General features: G+C 42.1%; 1 protein-coding gene across 2 annotated transcripts in view; it reads right to left on the reverse strand.

Annotated features, from left to right (window-relative positions):
- The window catches only part of SLC22A2 (solute carrier family 22 member 2), a 92,804-nt gene that overhangs the window by 63,940 nt on the left and 11,825 nt on the right, over positions 1-17,039 (reverse strand). For both annotated transcript variants that reach the window (XM_518840.6, XM_016956579.4), the window contains exons 5-9: positions 16,139-16,253; positions 14,394-14,500; positions 12,522-12,736; positions 11,245-11,353; positions 10,426-10,538 (exon numbers count right to left, since the gene is read on the reverse strand). In XM_518840.6, the coding sequence (XP_518840.2) occupies positions 10,426-10,538; positions 11,245-11,353; positions 12,522-12,736; positions 14,394-14,500; positions 16,139-16,253 (659 nt within the window). The remainder of the gene's footprint in view (positions 1-10,425; positions 10,539-11,244; positions 11,354-12,521; positions 12,737-14,393; positions 14,501-16,138; positions 16,254-17,039) is intronic.

Here is a 17,039-nt window from a genome sequence, read left to right on the forward strand (position 1 = left end):
CCTCTACTCCCTCCCTGGCAACCGATCACATGCCCATTACTATCCCATTAAAATCTAATCACCCTTACCCTACTCAGCGCCAATATCTCATCCTGCAGCACGCTTTAAAAGGATTAAAGCCTGTTATCACTCACCTGCTACAGCATGGGCTTCTAAGACCTATAAACTCTGCTTACAATACCCCCATTTTACCTGTCCTAAAACCAGACAAGCCTTACAGGTTAGTTCAGGATCTGCGCCTTATCAACCAAATTGTTTTGCCTATCCACCCCGAGGTGCCAAACCCATATACTCTCCTATCCTTAATACCTCCCTCCACAACCCATTATTCTGTTCTAGATAAACCTAGCTGACCCCATAAATCCTAAATCCTTTCCCCACTCCCCTTTCCATTCCTTAAAAAACAGCCCTAAAAGCTGCTCCTACGCTGGCTCTCCGTAACTCTTCACTCCCTTTTCATTACATACAGCTGAAGTGCAGGGCGGTGTGGTCAGAATTCTTATACAAGGACCAGGACTGTGCCCTGTAGCCCTTTTATCCAAACAACTTGACCTTACTGTTTTAGCCTAGCCCTCATGTCTGCGTGCGGTGGCTACCACTGTGTTAATGCTTTTAGAGGCCCTCAAAATCACAAACTATGCTCCACTCACTCTCTACAGTTCTCATAATTTCCAAAATCTATTTTCTTCCTCTCACCTGGCTCCTTCAGCTATACTCACTCTTAGTTGAGTCTCCCACAATTACCATTGTTCCTGGCCTGGACTTCAATCCGGCCTCCCACATTATTCCCGATACCACACCTGACCCCCATGACTGTATCTCTCTGATCCACCTGACATTCACCCCATTTCCCCATATTTCCTTCTTTCCTGTTCCTCACCCTGATCACACTTGGTTTATCAATGGCAGTTCCACCAGGCTTAATCGCCACACACCAGCAAAGGCAGGCTATGCTATAGTATCTTCCACATCTATCATTGAGGCTACCGCTCTGCCCCCCACTATCTCTCAGCAAGCTGAACTCATTGCCTGAACTTGGGCCCTCACTCTTGCAAAGGGACTACAAATCAATATTAATACTGACTCTAAATATGCCTTCCATATTCTGCACCACCATATGGGCAGCAAGAAATTTCCTCACTATGCAAGGGTCCTCCATCATTAATGCCTCTTTAAAAAAAACATTTCTCAAAGCTGCTTTACTTCCAAAGGAAGCTGGAGTCATTCACTGCAAAGGCCATCAAAAGGCACCAGATCCCATCGCTCAGGACAATGCTTATGCTCATAAGGTAGCTAAAAAAGCAGCCATCAAAAGGCATCAGATCCCATCACTCAGGACAATGCTTATGCTGATAAGGTAGCTAAAAAAGCAGCTAGCATTCCAACTTCTATCCCTCACGGCAGTTTTTCTCCTTCTCATCTGACCACTCCCACCTACTCCCCCACTGAAACTTCCACCTATTAATCTTTTCCCACATAAGGCAAATGGTTCTTGGACCAAGGATCTCCTTCCAGCCTCAAAGGCCCATTCTATTCTGTCATCATTTCATAGTCTCTTCCATGTAGGTTACAAGCCACTAGCCCATCTCTTAGAACCTCTCATTTCCTTTCCATCGTGGAAATCTATCCTCAAGGAAATCACTTCTCAGTGTTCCATCTGCTATTCCACTACTCCCCAGGAATTTCTCAGGCCCCCTCCCTTCTCTACACATCAAGCTCGGGGATTTGCCCTGCCCAGGACTGGCAAATTGACTTTACTCACATGCCCCGAGTCAGGAAACTAAAATACCTCTTGGTCTGGGTAGACACTTTCACTGGATGGGTAGAGGCCTTTTCCACAGGATCTGAGAGGCCACCGCGGTCATTTCTTCCCTTCTGTCAGACATAATTCCTCGTTTTGGCCTTCCCACCTCTATACAGTCTGATAACGGACCAGCCTTTATTAGTCAAATCATCCAAGCAGTTTCTCAGGCTCTTGGTATTCAGTGGAACCTTCATACCCCTTATCGTCCTCAATCTTCAGGAAAGGTAAAATGGACTAATGGTCTTTTAAAAACACACCTCACCAAGCTCAGCCTCCAACTTTAAAAAAAGGACTCTGTCAAGAATAGAGCCCCAAAACTCACCAACCAAACAAGTAATTACACTGAACCCCCTTGGACACTCTCTAATTGGATGTCCTGGGTCCTCCCAATTCTTAGTCCTTTAATACCTATATTTCTCCTTCTTTTATTTGGACCTTGTGTCTTCTGTTTAGTTTCTCAATTCATACAAAACTGCATCCAGGCCATCACCAATCATTCTATATGACAAATGCTCCTTCTAACAACCTTACCGCAAAATCTTCCTTCAGCTTAATCTCTCCCACTCTAGGTTCCCACGCTGCCCCTAATTCCACTTGAACCAGCCCTGAGAAACATCACTCATCATCTCTCCATACCACCCCCCAAAATTTTCACCACCCCAAAACTTTACCAATATTTTGTTTTTTGTTATTTTTCTTATTAATATAAGGAGACAGGAATGTCAGGCCTCTGAGCCCAAGCTAAGCCATCATATCCCCTGTGACCTGCACGTATACATCCAGATGGCCTGAAGTAACTGAAGAATCACAAAAGAATTGAAAATGGCCTGTTCCTGCCTTAACTGATGATATTACCTTGTGAAATTCCTTCTCCTGGCTCATCCTGGCTGAAAAGCTCCCCCACTGAGCACATTGTGACCCCCGCCCCTGCCTGCCGAGAACTACCCACTTTGACTGTAATTTTCCTTTACCTACCCAAATCCTATAAAACGGCCCCACCCTATCTCCTTTCACTGACTCTCTTTTCGGACTCAGCCTGCCTGCACCCAGGTGAAATAAACAGCCTTGTTACTCACACAAAGCCTGTTTGGTGGGCTCTTCACACGGACACGAGTGAAAGTTATTTCTTCCTAAGAGGGACGCTTGAGAGCTGATAGGACTGCTGGAAAAGATCCCTTCGCTACCGACAAGTGGTCACCTGAACAGTGTTGCTGTAATGGGTAGGTCTTTCTCTGGCCTCCCTGAGCACCTCTCCTTCCCTACCCTGCCACAGGAGGAGCTGCCTCTGCCGCCCCACCAGGCAATGCTTTTCTCCCTTTCTCTCCTTTCTCTTTTCTATTTTTTCTGTTACTCAGGGTAACTGTCTGCTCTTTCATTGTGCCCAGAGACCACATGTTGAAAAATGTCCTTGGGAGCTTGAACTTGTAACCACATGGCAGTTCTTTCTCTTGGTTTCCACCATCCAACAGATAGGAATTTGGGGGTTCATGTCATACTTATCCCTAAAAATTATCTTGAACAGTTAAAAGACTTTGCAAGCTCAGAATTGGCTGCTCTAAAATCCTTCTGGGAAGAACAACGGAAACCAGCCAATGCTGTAGCTCAATAGCTAAGGCTTCACCACTTTACAATGGTGGCCCAGGGTTCAATCCTGGCTTAGGGAATGAATCCTTTCTGGTTTAAAATCTGTATAACCTTTACCACTGGTTAATTCTCTTCCTCTCCACAAACCATCTTGAACTTTCCTTTCTCTGAGCAAAAAATATCGGCTGTTTGGCATGGCTAAAGTCAGGTAATAAGATATTTAAAAGGATTTGAGTGCTATGGTTAAAAGTCAGTTCGTTCAAGCTCTAACAACCTGGAACTCCTTGGGAAAAACAGAGGAGACATCAAAGACCCCCTTTTGGTAAAACCTCTGTTTTCCTCATAAAGCCCAAGGAATTAAAGTGGATAGATCCATCTCAAAATCTAAGGGTCTGTTCTATTTTTCATTGCATTATCTGATGTTTTTGACTTGGAGGGTATCAGAAATTACTGTACATTATGAGAGAGCTTTGATGTGTGACTAGGTAGGAAATATAGTTTCAGGGATAGCTAATGGCAGTTATGGGAAGATCCTCAGCTCTTTGCAAGTTTACATTAGAAAAGCATGCTCTTGGCCACCTAGAAGTTATGAAAATGTCCCCATTCCCCACTGACAGAAAAGATTCCTATAGGAAATGGGCTGATTTCCTCTTTTTGGGATAGAGGATATGATATGAAAATGAGACCCTTAATTTCGGGGAATCTGTTTTTGCCTTTCAGCTGTGTCTGCTTAATAGGCCCTAGAAGCTGCATACTTTGAAGAGAAACTTAAAGTAGCAAATGAAAAATTTTACAAGTACTGACTCTTCTGTCTGTGAATTTATATGTGCTGTGTGTGTGATATGAAAGAGTTTTGATTAATAGGTTTAAAAATAATAAGAGCTTAAGTCAAATATTCTTGGCAGAAAAGTAAAAAGTGTAATGCTTTTTAGTTCATGTGACTTAAGTAATCCTTGGGAAATAAAAACAGTTGTACATGCTAGGTATGTAAAAAAAGTGAAATGTATTTTTGGTAAAAGATTATAAGAAGTCATAGAAATATGGCTTTTTCTGCCTAGATTAAAGGGTTAAAGGATTGTTTAAAGTTAAATAAGATAAAGCTGAAGGTTTCAACAAGTTGTGGAGGATTTGTGAAAAATTAATCATGTAAAAGAAATTCTGTGTGTGAATATATTGGCTAAAGTTAAAGGGGTATCATTCAGTTTTTCCATAAATTGAACATTAGGATAAAAGCACAATAGGTTTTTCTTACAGCACTGATCTGCTCTTTAATAAAAAGTTTGTAAAGAGTTATAAAAGGTTTATGAGAATCCTACCTTATGGTCAAACATTAAAATTGGGTAGATATGTCTATGAAGGTTTAACATTAATAGTACACTAATGTAAAAGTGAAATTTGACTTATGTAGTATAAAAGTCATACAGGAAGCATTGTCAAACATAAAATGGTGTTTGGCTGTCTTTGGGCTCTATTTGTATAAATACATTAATGGTATGTGTTCCAAAATTATATGAAACTCCTATAATTCTGATAGGACTTAGTGTACATTATCAGTAATAATTGTAATTGCTATGTTAAATTAATGTGTGCCACAGAAGTAACATATTTATTTGTCAATTGTGTTTTTGACTGTGGCTGCCCTAAGACTTTACCATCCACAGACAATTGCTGTCTTGTGTTGATCCTCTTCAAAAGGTGGTTTTATAATCAACTATAGGACTTTAACAGGTATTCTTGAAAGCAGGTTTCTGATAACTTTGGAGATTGTGACATTAGAATAGAGGAAAATACTTTCAGGACTCTCATGGAGAGGTGAAATGTTCATGTATATCAAACAAAGCAGGAGTTAACTGCATGGACTGAATAAAAGACCGAAGTAGTCTTTTTTAATTTTTTGCTTAAAATGTTGCTGATCCTTTGTTTTGTTTTTTCAGAGTCAAGGAAACTTTTCTTTTGAGCTATTAGTATTTACAGCTTGTAGCAATTAAGTCAAGTATATTCCTGTGAAAAACTTTGGAGCACATTTGTTTCTCTCTACCTGATTTATCCAGAATTTGGAGATTATTTGTGAATACTCTTAACTTATGGCAATCTAGTTATTTGCATAAGTGCAATAAGAATCTGTTTTCTTTTGCAACAGGACACAGTTGGAGAAACTGGTTATTTTTACCAAGGCTTTGACTGGAATGTTGTGCTTTCCTTTAAGAAATCAAACTTAACTGGTAGAGCCAATAAAAGCCCCCTGGGAAAACTGACATCATACCTTGTCTACATAGTCCCTGTACAGGGTTCCTGACCTGTGGTAAGTAAAATATGTCACTTTCTGACAGACCCAGGAGCCTGAGTTACCTAGGGACCTCAAGAGGAGAGGCATTTACTCAACTTATTGGTATTAGAGGGTACAAACCCATGGCTGGGCTTGGCTTTGAAAAAAAAATTCTTATCTGAGATTCCTTTTATGGAACAAAGTTTTGTCAAAGCCAATTTAAAAAGTCTATGTGAAAAATAATTATTTTTGCTGCACTTTATACAAATAATCAGGCCAAGTACAATAAAGCAAATCAGTCCTACCATGATTTGTCTTTAGCAAAAATGGGAAACTGGAGAGAGAAAAATTATGTTTCAAGAACAATGGTATAGCTGTTATTATATTCTAGTCTCATCAGTTGTTTTAAGCTTTTCTTCCTGCACTTTAGATGTGACCCTGCTCATTCCAACCAATGATTCCTGCAGCTCAGAAGAAACAAGAGGGATGGGTAATATTAAAATCTGGATGAATATTCTAATTCTGGGCTCATTGGAATCAGGTAGTGACCCCATATCAGCATGGTTTCAACAATTGCCAGGTTCATGGAAAGCCTTCTAATTTAGTTTGCTTGGGATAATTTTGCTTATTTTTCTTTACTGTTGTGGAACATATTGCCGTTGTACTCTTTGTGTAGGAATACACAAAGGGTTGTGCAGGATAAGCTTACCAAATGTTTTCTTAAATTAAACTCTTATTAATCTTTCAGATATCACTTTTTGTCAGAACTCAGAGTTATGAATGGCCCTCACCATACTGATGCTTTCTGACTGAGCTCCTCTCTACCCTGAATACAAGAGACCCTAATAGTTAATCAGAAATATCATCACCCTTAATCAGAATGAAAAAGTTACAGAAGATGGATCTTTGTCTCTCTGCAACCATTAAGATTAAGAGTTCTCTTACAAAAGGGAATGGGGAAATCTCAGAGGCGTTTGAACCAGAGAAATTTATCTTGAAGAGGGGCTGGGTAAAATAAGGCTGAGACTTACAGGGCTGCATTCTCAGACAGTTAGGCATTCTAAGTCACAGGATGAGATAGGAAGTTGGCACAAGATACAGGTCATAAAGACCTTGCTGATCAAACGGGCTGCAATAAAGAAGCTGGCTACAACCCACCAAAACCAAGATGGCAATGAGAGTGACCTCTGGTTGTCCTCACTGCTACACTCCCACCAGTGCCATGACAGTTTACAAATGCCATGGCAACATCAGGAAGTTACCCTATATGGTCTAAAAACGGGAAACTCATAAATAATCTACACTTTGCTTAGCATATAATTAAGAAATAACCATAAAAATGGGCAACAAGCAGCCCTCAGGGCTGCCCTGCCTATGGAGCAGCCATTCTTTATTCGTTTACTTTCTTAATAAACTTGCTTTCACATCACTCTATGAACTCGCCCTGAATTCCTTCTTGTGTGAGATCCAAGAACCCTCTCTTGGGGTCTGGATTGGGACCCCTTTCTGGTAACAGAGACAGGCTTGTTATGAGGCTGAAATGAATTAATATTGTCAAAGGCTTAGAATAGTGCCTGGCACATGGTATATACAGTGGAAGTGCCTATTAAATAATTAACCTCTCAAAATGTCTCCAAGCCTCCCAAGATTCACTTGGTTATTGTATTGTAAGTAATGCAAACAAGAAACACATTCAGCTGGCATCTGAATCTCTGAAGTGAGTGAATCATGATGAATACAACTGATTAATACAATTACCATTCATTTGGCATTTTATATTTGCAAAGACAGGCCTAGTTAACCAGAATAATTCTTGTTGATTTTTCCAGTACTCTTTCAGCCAGGATTTTCCAGTGTGTTGACTTTCAGTCTTCTTTGATTATCGTTTTATGGCTATTTCAAGACCACAATTAGCACACCATTATTGTGTGGAAAAGAAAGAGAAAGAAGTTAAAATGAAAAACTATTAGGTTTTCTTTCCACTAGCTACTCATACTAAAGGTTAGTGAGGGAAGAATATGAAATTACTTTCAAGAATAAAATTAGAATTGTCTTTGAGTTTACTTTAAATATTGAAATGTAGTTATAATCCTGTATCTTTCCTGCAGGAAGGTGTCAGGCAGGAACAAGGGTCAATAAAGTACTATTTGTTAAATAGTACTTAGAGAAACATGAAGTTGTCAAAGTTGTTTGAACCAGAGTGACTCCGTCTTGGATAGGGGCTGGGTAAAATGGGACTGAGACCTACTGGGCTGCATTCCCAGGAGGTTAGGCATTCTTAGTCACAGGATGATAGGAGGTCAGCAAAAGACACAGGGTCACAAAGACCTTGGTGATAAAACAGGAAGTGGTAAAGAAGCTGGCCCAAACCCACCAAAACTAAGATGGCGATGGAAGTGACCTCTGGTCATCCTCACTACTCATTATACACTAAGTATAATGCATTAGCATGTTAAAAGACACTCCCACCAGCACCATGACAGTTTACAGATGCCAGATGCCATGGTAATGTCCAGAAGTCACCCTATATAGTCTGAAAAGGGGAGGAACCCTCAGTTCCAGGAACTGCCCATCCCTTTCTTGGAAAACTCACGAATAATCCACTCCTTGTTTAGCATGTAATCCAGAAGTAACTATAGGTTACTCAACTGAGCAGCCCATGCTGCTGTTCTGCCTATGGAGTAGCCATTCTTTATTCCTTTACTTTCTTAATAAACTTGCTTTCCTTTTACTCTATGGATTGACCTCGAATTCTTTCTTGTGCAAGATCCAAGAACCCCCTCTTGGGGTCTGGGTCAGGACCTCTTTCCAGTAACGAAGTAACCATCTGCTATCCAGAAATGTCCTGCTGACCCATTAGTCACCCACTGTCCACCTAAGGGAGTGGCCAAGATTGAGTGGTCTCTAAGTTCCTCCATGGCAGGAAGGAGGACAGAGGGTTTGATGGGTACCTCCTCACGATGAAAAGAGGGTTCTGAGGACAGTTTCCTTAGCCAGTGTTGGGGGAGAAAGAAATAGGGGTCACATATGTCTCAGGAGTAGCACCAGCTACTCTGTGGCCAAGTTATCTCAGGATAAAGAGCTTGTGCTCTGTCAACTTTGGCCATCTTATTGCTATTAAACTGGATCATGGAGGAATTCATTGCATCTGTTTTGCAGGTAAGTTCCATCAGTGGTTTGGAACTTTTGCTGGCAGATCTAGAGTGGTGGAAAATTTTCCCCCTCACAAATTCCGTGAGAAGAAGGGGAAGAAAAGGAATGAGCAGGGTAGCTGTGTGGGGCATTGGGCAGCCTTAGGAGTGAAGTGGTGGGAGCTTCCCCTCATAACGGAAATGAGTGACTGAGGAAAATGTCCCAGTCAGTCGAGGTTTATTAAGTCAGCTTTAGGGCATGTCCCTGAAAAGCAATGAGCCACAGACACATCTGTGGCTGTTTTTACAAAGAGGCTTTCAGGAGGTTGGTATTTATACATTTCCTTAAAGTAGGGAGGCAGGTAGGGAGAGGGGCAGGTAGGCCATAGAGGAATGGTTCCATCCTTGTGAGACTTTAACTAGTGCCCAGTTAAATTTACATTTTACATATGATAAGGTGAATGTTTAAAGAGAAAATGGGAGTAAAAAAAAGAATCAATTATGCAGGCCTCTCTGAGTAGGTGGAGGAATGACTGATCTTGTCTTTATTCTGTACATTGGGAAATAAGCTTGCAATCAACATTATAAGTGTGGAATCAGCAGACTTTAGTTTAGAAGCTAAGCTTAGACTGTAGACCTCAAATTCTTGTCTACAGGAGGCCAGCAGAGAATTTACTTATGAATGACCTGCAGGGGTGGTCCTTTGTAGATAACTGAGGCATGATGTATAATGCTTGTAACAGCTATTCATCTGGAAGAGGGTGTTGCATGACTCAGCCTCCAGGCTTAGTCTTCCCTTTTGCATAAGGATTTTGGGGGTCCTGAGATTTTTAAATTTCCTTTCCCTTTACACCCTCATGTACATCTGAGAGTGAAATCTCTTCTTCTTCTCTTCCCCTAAATTGAGTGCTATATGCCCATGGGAAAAAGCATCACATATTCAATTAAAAGCAGCTCAGAATGGGTGTCAAAGGAGCCTGAAATGGGTGCATTGAGGTGTTCCAGTTAACCAGAGAAGGCTCAGTGCTGGTGTGTTCCTGCTGGCAGTAGCAGAAGGGAAGTGCTATGTGACGCTCCTGAAATCTAATTGCTCCAGGTGCATCGACACAGGTGCTCCATTATGCTGATGCATTTTCTTAATGTGGGTCTTTATTTCCTCTGGGTTTTGAAATTGCCTTTTGCAAAATTTTAACCCCCTTCTTTGAAGTAAGAAGTAAAAGGGCTTTGTGTTTTACCACCTCTGGGCATGGAGGAGTTAACTCTTTGACAGAGACCTCAGGAAGGGTGGAAATCAGCAGAGAGAGAGTTAGGGGCCTGCTGCTGGGAAACTTTCTTCCTTCTCATTCTTCTCTTCAACGTTCTGCCTCTATGGCAGGAGTCCCATACTTGAGTATTAGTAGTGACTGATAATATTATGAATACTGAACTAGTATTATTGATTAGTATTACTAATACTAATAATATTACTAATTACTAGGCACATCCAGGAAGAACGCAAGCCACAGACACATCATTACTACTATGAGTAGTAATTAGTAGTTACTAATAGGCATGACACCTGTTTTGAATGAAGTAGAAGCGAAGTGAAGGTCTCTAGAAAAATAAGTTTTCACTTAAAGACATCTGTGAAGATTTCTTACCGAAAACCATCAGCGGGAGCTCAAGCCAGATGTTAGTGAGCCGGTAGACCAGGAATGGCGTGATGATGCCACCAATGTCACACATTGAGGAACAGATGTGGATGCCAAGATTCCTAGAATGCAGGAAACTGATTTAACTTGTTAACTTATCACAGTGCAGTAGTTATCTCCCATCCACCCCTGAATAAACACTTCCTCAAATAATTAAAATGTTCAAGAGCTATAGTGTACACTGCTCAGGTGACGGGTGCACCAAAATCTCAGAAATCACCACTGAAGAACTTATTCATACAACCATATACCACCTGTTTCCCAGAAACCTATTGAAATAAAAAAAAAACACCAAAAATAAAATGTTCAAGAGTTTAAAAAAACATTCACGTTATTTTCAATGCACAATATTTTATATATATATATATATACATAATTCCATTCATATTCTGTCATTCTTGTTTTGTATAAACCTTAAAATTTTTTTAATGATGTGAGGAGCAATTGTTTCTTTTTACTTCCATCACCTGGCTTCCCTAAGCTGTTTCTATGGACCTGTTTGTGCTGTTCCACAACAATCTCCCCTGTAGCCATTGGGTAATCCCTGTCTTGCAATTCAATTTTCTGTTCTCACCATGGCCTCTGTATTTTACCCCAGCCTGCAAGTGTGAGAGGTGAACTGCTGGGCCTGGCTGGACCTTTACGTGTTCTTACCTTCCCTTACACTGTGTTTTGAAGGTAAGATATCCTTTGTCTGCACTTGTGGTGGTTCCAGCCAATGAACAAATGTCTCACCCACCCTCATCATTCTAAGGAAAATGCACTCACCTAATGAATGTGGGGTACAGCTCAGCATTGACCAGGCAGACTATCTCATAGGCCATTGTGATCCCCATTCTTCCCAAGCATGAGATAATAATTTTTAGCCATTGTAGATCTAAGAGGGAAAAGAACAGTACTTATCCGTATACAGATGATTCCTCATCTTCAGACAGTGCTCCAGAGTGGGACTGTAAGGACAAATTCCCCATCCCAGAATGGGACAAGAAAGAAAAATGACTTCTTCTATAGGCTCATGTTAATGTCAGCAGATTCTCACGTTTGTTCATCTTAACCTCAGACACAATGCTAATTCTCTCTTTTTTAAAAAAGACATTTTTTTTAGAGCAGTTTTAAGTTCACAGCAAAATGGAGAGGAAGGTACAGAGATTTCTCACATAACCTCTGCCCCCACACATGCATTCCACCCCCCACTGCCCATCATCGACATTCTCCACAGAGTGGTATGTTTGTTACTTGATGAACCTTCAGTGGCAACGATAATCACCCCAAATCCATAGCTGGCATTAGGGTTCACTCTTGGTGGTATACCTCCTGTGGGTTTGGACAAATGCATAATGACCTGTATCCACTATTTTAGTATCATATGGAATAATTTCACTGCCTAAAAATCCTCTGTGTTCTCTTAACTTTAGACCTCAGTTGTTAATGACAACAGAGTTATACCAGTTTCCAAAGCTGGGCCAACTTTAGTCTATAGAAGTCAAAGAAAGAGCAAAATATGGGCACATTTAAACAACTGCTAATAACAAAAGGATTCAAACGAAGCTCCATATTGCTAAAAGGATTCTCTTATCCAGGTATTTGTTCCCCTTCATTGAGGAAGCATTTTAAAAGGAAAAAAAGGAACTGAATAGTTATTTATGGATGGCATTTACTTACATTTTTCTCATTTATTCTGCAGGTTGATGCAGGGAGGTCAAGAGAGTCCCCAATTAACACCCAGGAAGGGCTGGAGTGAGACCTTGACCTGGGCCTGCTTTACCCAAGGCCCATGCTCTCTGCTCCAGGTCATCTTGATGGCCTGTAGCATGGGGCTGTGAAGTCTCTCTTGTTACATCACATCGAGGAAAAATTGGGTACAATTTTTCCTAAAGGGAGGCTGGCCATATGAATTTGCTCAGAAGGGTCCCAGATACTGCCCTCCAATTTGTCTTTCTAAATTGATTTGGATGACAAATTACATGGTTTTCCTATCAATGGGCCGTGACACTCCCTTTCTCCAGGGTCTTGGAGATAAGACTCCAACTTCACCTGAAACTTACCACCAGGTATAAAAACTGAGGCCAGACAGGCTGCCCCTGCAACCATATTTGATGCAGCCCAAGGGTAACGGCGTCCGATGCGGTCGATGGTGAGGATGATCATGAAGGCAGCTGGGAATTCAACCAGGGCAGAGTAGAAGAAATCCAGATAGATATTGTCACCTGCAAGGCCCATGTGCATGATGAGGCCCTGGTAGAGCACAGAGCTCGTGAACCTGAGCAAAGAGGAGAGTTCAGGTCAAGTCAAGCACCAAACACAGGGCACCAAAAAAGAGAGGCTTCTGGAAAACTAATGTGGATTGTAGGTCACCTTTCCCTGTGACCATCTCCTTGCTAGTCCCCCATCCCACTGCTTTTATAATCTCTGATCTACTTCAGTGGCTGGCTGTGGCTGGGTAGTTTCCAAAAACCAGGAGAAGGGAAGAAATTGGAATAGTTAGAACTAATTAGAAATTACGATAATGTTTCCTGGACAAATTGAAAGCCAATAAGAATGTCTTAATGGAATGATTTATTTTATTTATTTATTTTTTGAGACAGAGTCACTCTGTTGCCCAGGCTGGAATGCAGTGGTGCAATCTTGGCTCACTGCAAACTCTACCTTTCAGTTTCAAGTTATTCCCCTGCCTCAGCCTCCCTAGTAGTTGGGATTACAGACGTGTACCACCTGCTAATTTTTGTGCTTTTAGTAGACATGGGGTTTTGCCATGTTAACCAGGCTGGTCTTGAACTCCTGGCTTCATGTGATCTGCCTGCCTCGGCCTCCCAAAATGCTGGGATTCCAGGTGCGAGCCACTGTGCCTGGCCAATGGAATGATTTATTTAGTAAAACTATATCAAGTTATTAGTGGTTGTGAATTATTTCTCTCTTTGGGGTATTCTAGTGCAATTGGGATCGAAAGAACTGACTACTTAATTCAAATTTTAGGAAACCAGAAGTCCAAGTGAGTATGGCCTCCCTTCTTGATGACTTCTCTTCTGGCCTGTTACAAACAACATTTGGACAATGTTTCTAGTTTATTAACTAAACATAGTCATTACATGTAATGGAAAATATGAGGATAATCAACAAAAGTCACAATTACTCAGAAAAGGGAAGAAGGATAATGAGGCCGAATTTCAAAGCTGCCTCTCCTGTGCACTATTGTAAAGGTTGCTAAAGTAATTCCTGATGAGCTTTGCTTTTGTCAGTGATTGTAAATCTCCATTTGCCTGGGTGGAGATCCAATGTGCCCTGAAAAGATGCATTCCCCGCTAGAGAAAGCATGGCTTGAAGCTCTGAGAGCAGCCTGTAGATAGCAAACACAATAAAGATCAAGTCACTGGGCTGTGAAGCCACTGGAATTATTCTTGTTCAGAAATTTATTTTTTCTCCAGGTAGAAAAGAAAAAAAGGAAAGAAAAGGCAATCCCCCCACAACCCTGTTTTTTGTTTGTTTGTTTGTTTTTTTGCCAGTTCTGTACTACAATAGAGATCTACATGCATCATCAATTAAGTTATACCAATAGTTCTCTAGTTGGGCTATGCATTTGAATCACCTGGAGAATTAAAAAACTATTGGTTTCCAAGCCATACCCTAGACCAATTAAATCAGTATTTCTGGGGGTTTTGGCTTTGGTATTTTGTAAGCTCCCAGGTGATTCCAATGTGAAGCCGAGGTTGCCATTGCCTTGATCTGTGCTTAGGGGCCACACCGATCTTAATATTTGCCCAAGAAAAACACGATCAGGAAAACCTACCAGACACAACCCACATTGCTGGCCACCGTCAGTGCTAATACCGGGATGAGGTCATGTTTTCTTCCCTTCCTTACTATGGATGACTGTGATTAAAACAATTTGGAGGCATTTCAAAGTGAAAAATATTCCTTACCAGTTGTACATCAATATCATAGTATGTTTCCTTATCTGAGGAGTTCTGACCAAGTCAAGAAATGAAGGGTTCAATTTCTTGCCAGTTTCCTCTTCAAGTCTCAGGCGCTAAGAAAAGGAATAGAAAGGACGGCTTTGTATATTTAATGCTAGTGTCCCTCGGTCACATAGGGAATAACAATAATTTCTTACCCGTCCTGAGCGCCCATCTCATGCCCAGCACTAGAGCAAGCACTTTCCATACTGCGTCCCATTTCATTTTTTTTTTTTTTTTTTGAGATGGAATCTTGCTCTGTCACCCAGGCTTGAGTGCAGTGGTGCAATCTCGGCTCACTGCAACCTCCACCTCCTGGGTTCAAGCAATCCTCTGCCTCAGCCTCCTGAGTAGCTGGGATTACAGGCATGCACCACAATGCCCAGCTTTTTTTTTTTTTTTTTTTTTCCCCAAGACAGAGTCTTGCTCTATTGCCCAGGCTGGAGTGCAGTGGCACGATCTTGGCTCACTGAAACGTCTGCCTCCCGGGCTCAAGGAATTCTTCTGCCTCAGCCTCCTGAGTAGCTGGGATTACAGGCATCCGCCACCACGCCCAGCTAATTTTTGTATTTTTAACAGAGATGGGGTTTCACCATGTTGGCCAGGCTGGTCTCAAACTCCTGACCTAGTGATCTGCCCGCCTTGGCCCCTTAAAGTGCTGGGATTACAGGCATGAGCCACTGCGCCCGACCAATTTTTGTATTTTTAGTAGAGGTGGGGTTTTGCCATGTTGGCCAGGCTGGTCTCAAGCTCCCAACCTCAGATGATCTACCTGCCTCTACCTCCCAAAGTGATGGCATTACAGGTGTGAGCCACTGCACCTGGCCTATTTTCGAATAAGCTTAATCTTCTCTTTTCTACCCGCTGTGGAATGAAAATGTTTGAGGTCAACGTGGTGAGATCTACTAAAGGCAAACAATAAACACAGGTAATGAACACCTCTGTAACTGGATTCTATTTAAGAAGGCAGGGGATTGCTTAAAAGCTTTTCAGCCTGGTGCGGTGGCTCATGCCTGTAATCCCAGCACTTTGGGAAGCCGAGGCTGGTGGATCACCTGAGGTCAGGAGTTCGAGATCAGCCTAGCCAACATGGCGAAACTCTGTCTCTACTAAAAACACAAAAATTAGCTTGGCGTGGTGGTGCTCGTCTGTAATTCTGGCTACTAGGGAGGCTGAGGCAGGAGAATCGCTTGAACCTGGGAAGTGGAGGTTGCAGTGAGCCGAGATCGTGCCACTGCACTCCAACCTGGGCGACAGAGTAAGACTCCATCTCAAAAAAAAAAAAATCTTTTTGGACAATTTCTATCCAAAGAGTTTACAATTCTAAGAAATCATGTGTGTTTAAAGAACTGCTTTACTGATCTAAGAATCTGACCTGAGGATGGCGAATATGCAGATGATGGGGGTGTTGGGCACCTGGGCATAGGAGACTGGTGAAGGCTTAAGTTGCACAAGACAGAAGCTCCTCACGTGACCTTTAAATGATTTCTGGTTCTCTTTTAGTTTGATGGTTTCCACCCGTTTGAAATATTCTCCCACGGAACCACAAATCTTAGTATATAAAATTCTCTGTTGCATTCCGCTACAGGTAAGCCAAAATGCAAGGGGGTGGGTGCTTCCATGGTTCCCCGCTGAGATCATTGGCATGCATGAATCTTACCAGAGCCTCCCTTTTCTCCATCCCCTGTTTGATACTTAAGGCCCTGGCTCACCTGAAGGGAGGCGGGTAGAGATTTTCCATTTTTCTTTGCAATGTGCTTAATGATTCTCATGGCTTCAGCATTCTTATTCTGGGAGATCAGCCACCTGGGAGACTCAGGTATGCACCTAGGGTACAAGGTGAGCGGAGGGCAAATCTTACTGAATCCTCCTTACCCCATCCCCCATTTTTTTATAATCAGATTTCTCTGAGGATGTTAATACAGTTGGATCTCCAAAGAAAATAACACTCGTGTAGGGGGATATGTGGTTCTTTCCTCCCTCAAATGCTAAATCCCTCCTCAGGGATTTCTAAGCAGAAACGCAGGAAGCAAGCTGCAAAGCAGGGTGCGGCTGAACATCCAGCTCCTGTTGCAAGGAGGAGAGGCAGGTCCCTCAGGGTGGCCCTGGGCTTTGCAAAGGCCTGAGAACTGGCAGAGGGGTCAAGGACTGGATGCTGGAGTATGCAAACCATTGTGGGGGTGGGGAGCAAGTATGTATATGTGTTACGCTCAATTTCCCAAAGGAATGAGATAAGAATTTGAGGTCAGAGGGTGAGGTAACTGAAAAGCGAGACTTCATAGTTTGAGCTTGATGTAGCAGGGCTCGGGGAGCTCTTGCAAGTTTTTGAGCAAGACTAGAACTATTGACTCTGTGTCTGGAGGGAACTCTGAGCAGCTGGGTTCAGGGTGAATGAGTTCAGGGTGGAGGTTCAGCGGGAGGAGAAACTGGAGAAAGGAGATAATAGGGCTGCTGCTGTGGCAGTTATGGTGTAAATGTAGGAAGGCCCCAGTTGGGATCATCACTCTGGGAGCGAAGTTGCTCTGAGAGGCCGGGCTTGAAAGGAATTTGGAATGGATGTTTTTGTGGAAGTGTAATGGAGACAGCAGGAAGGGTCACTCTCAGGGTATAATG

The sequence above is a fragment of the Pan troglodytes genome, chromosome 5 (assembly GCF_028858775.2).
Source record: "Pan troglodytes isolate AG18354 chromosome 5, NHGRI_mPanTro3-v2.0_pri, whole genome shotgun sequence".
NCBI classification, from domain to species: Eukaryota; Metazoa; Chordata; class Mammalia; order Primates; family Hominidae; genus Pan; species Pan troglodytes.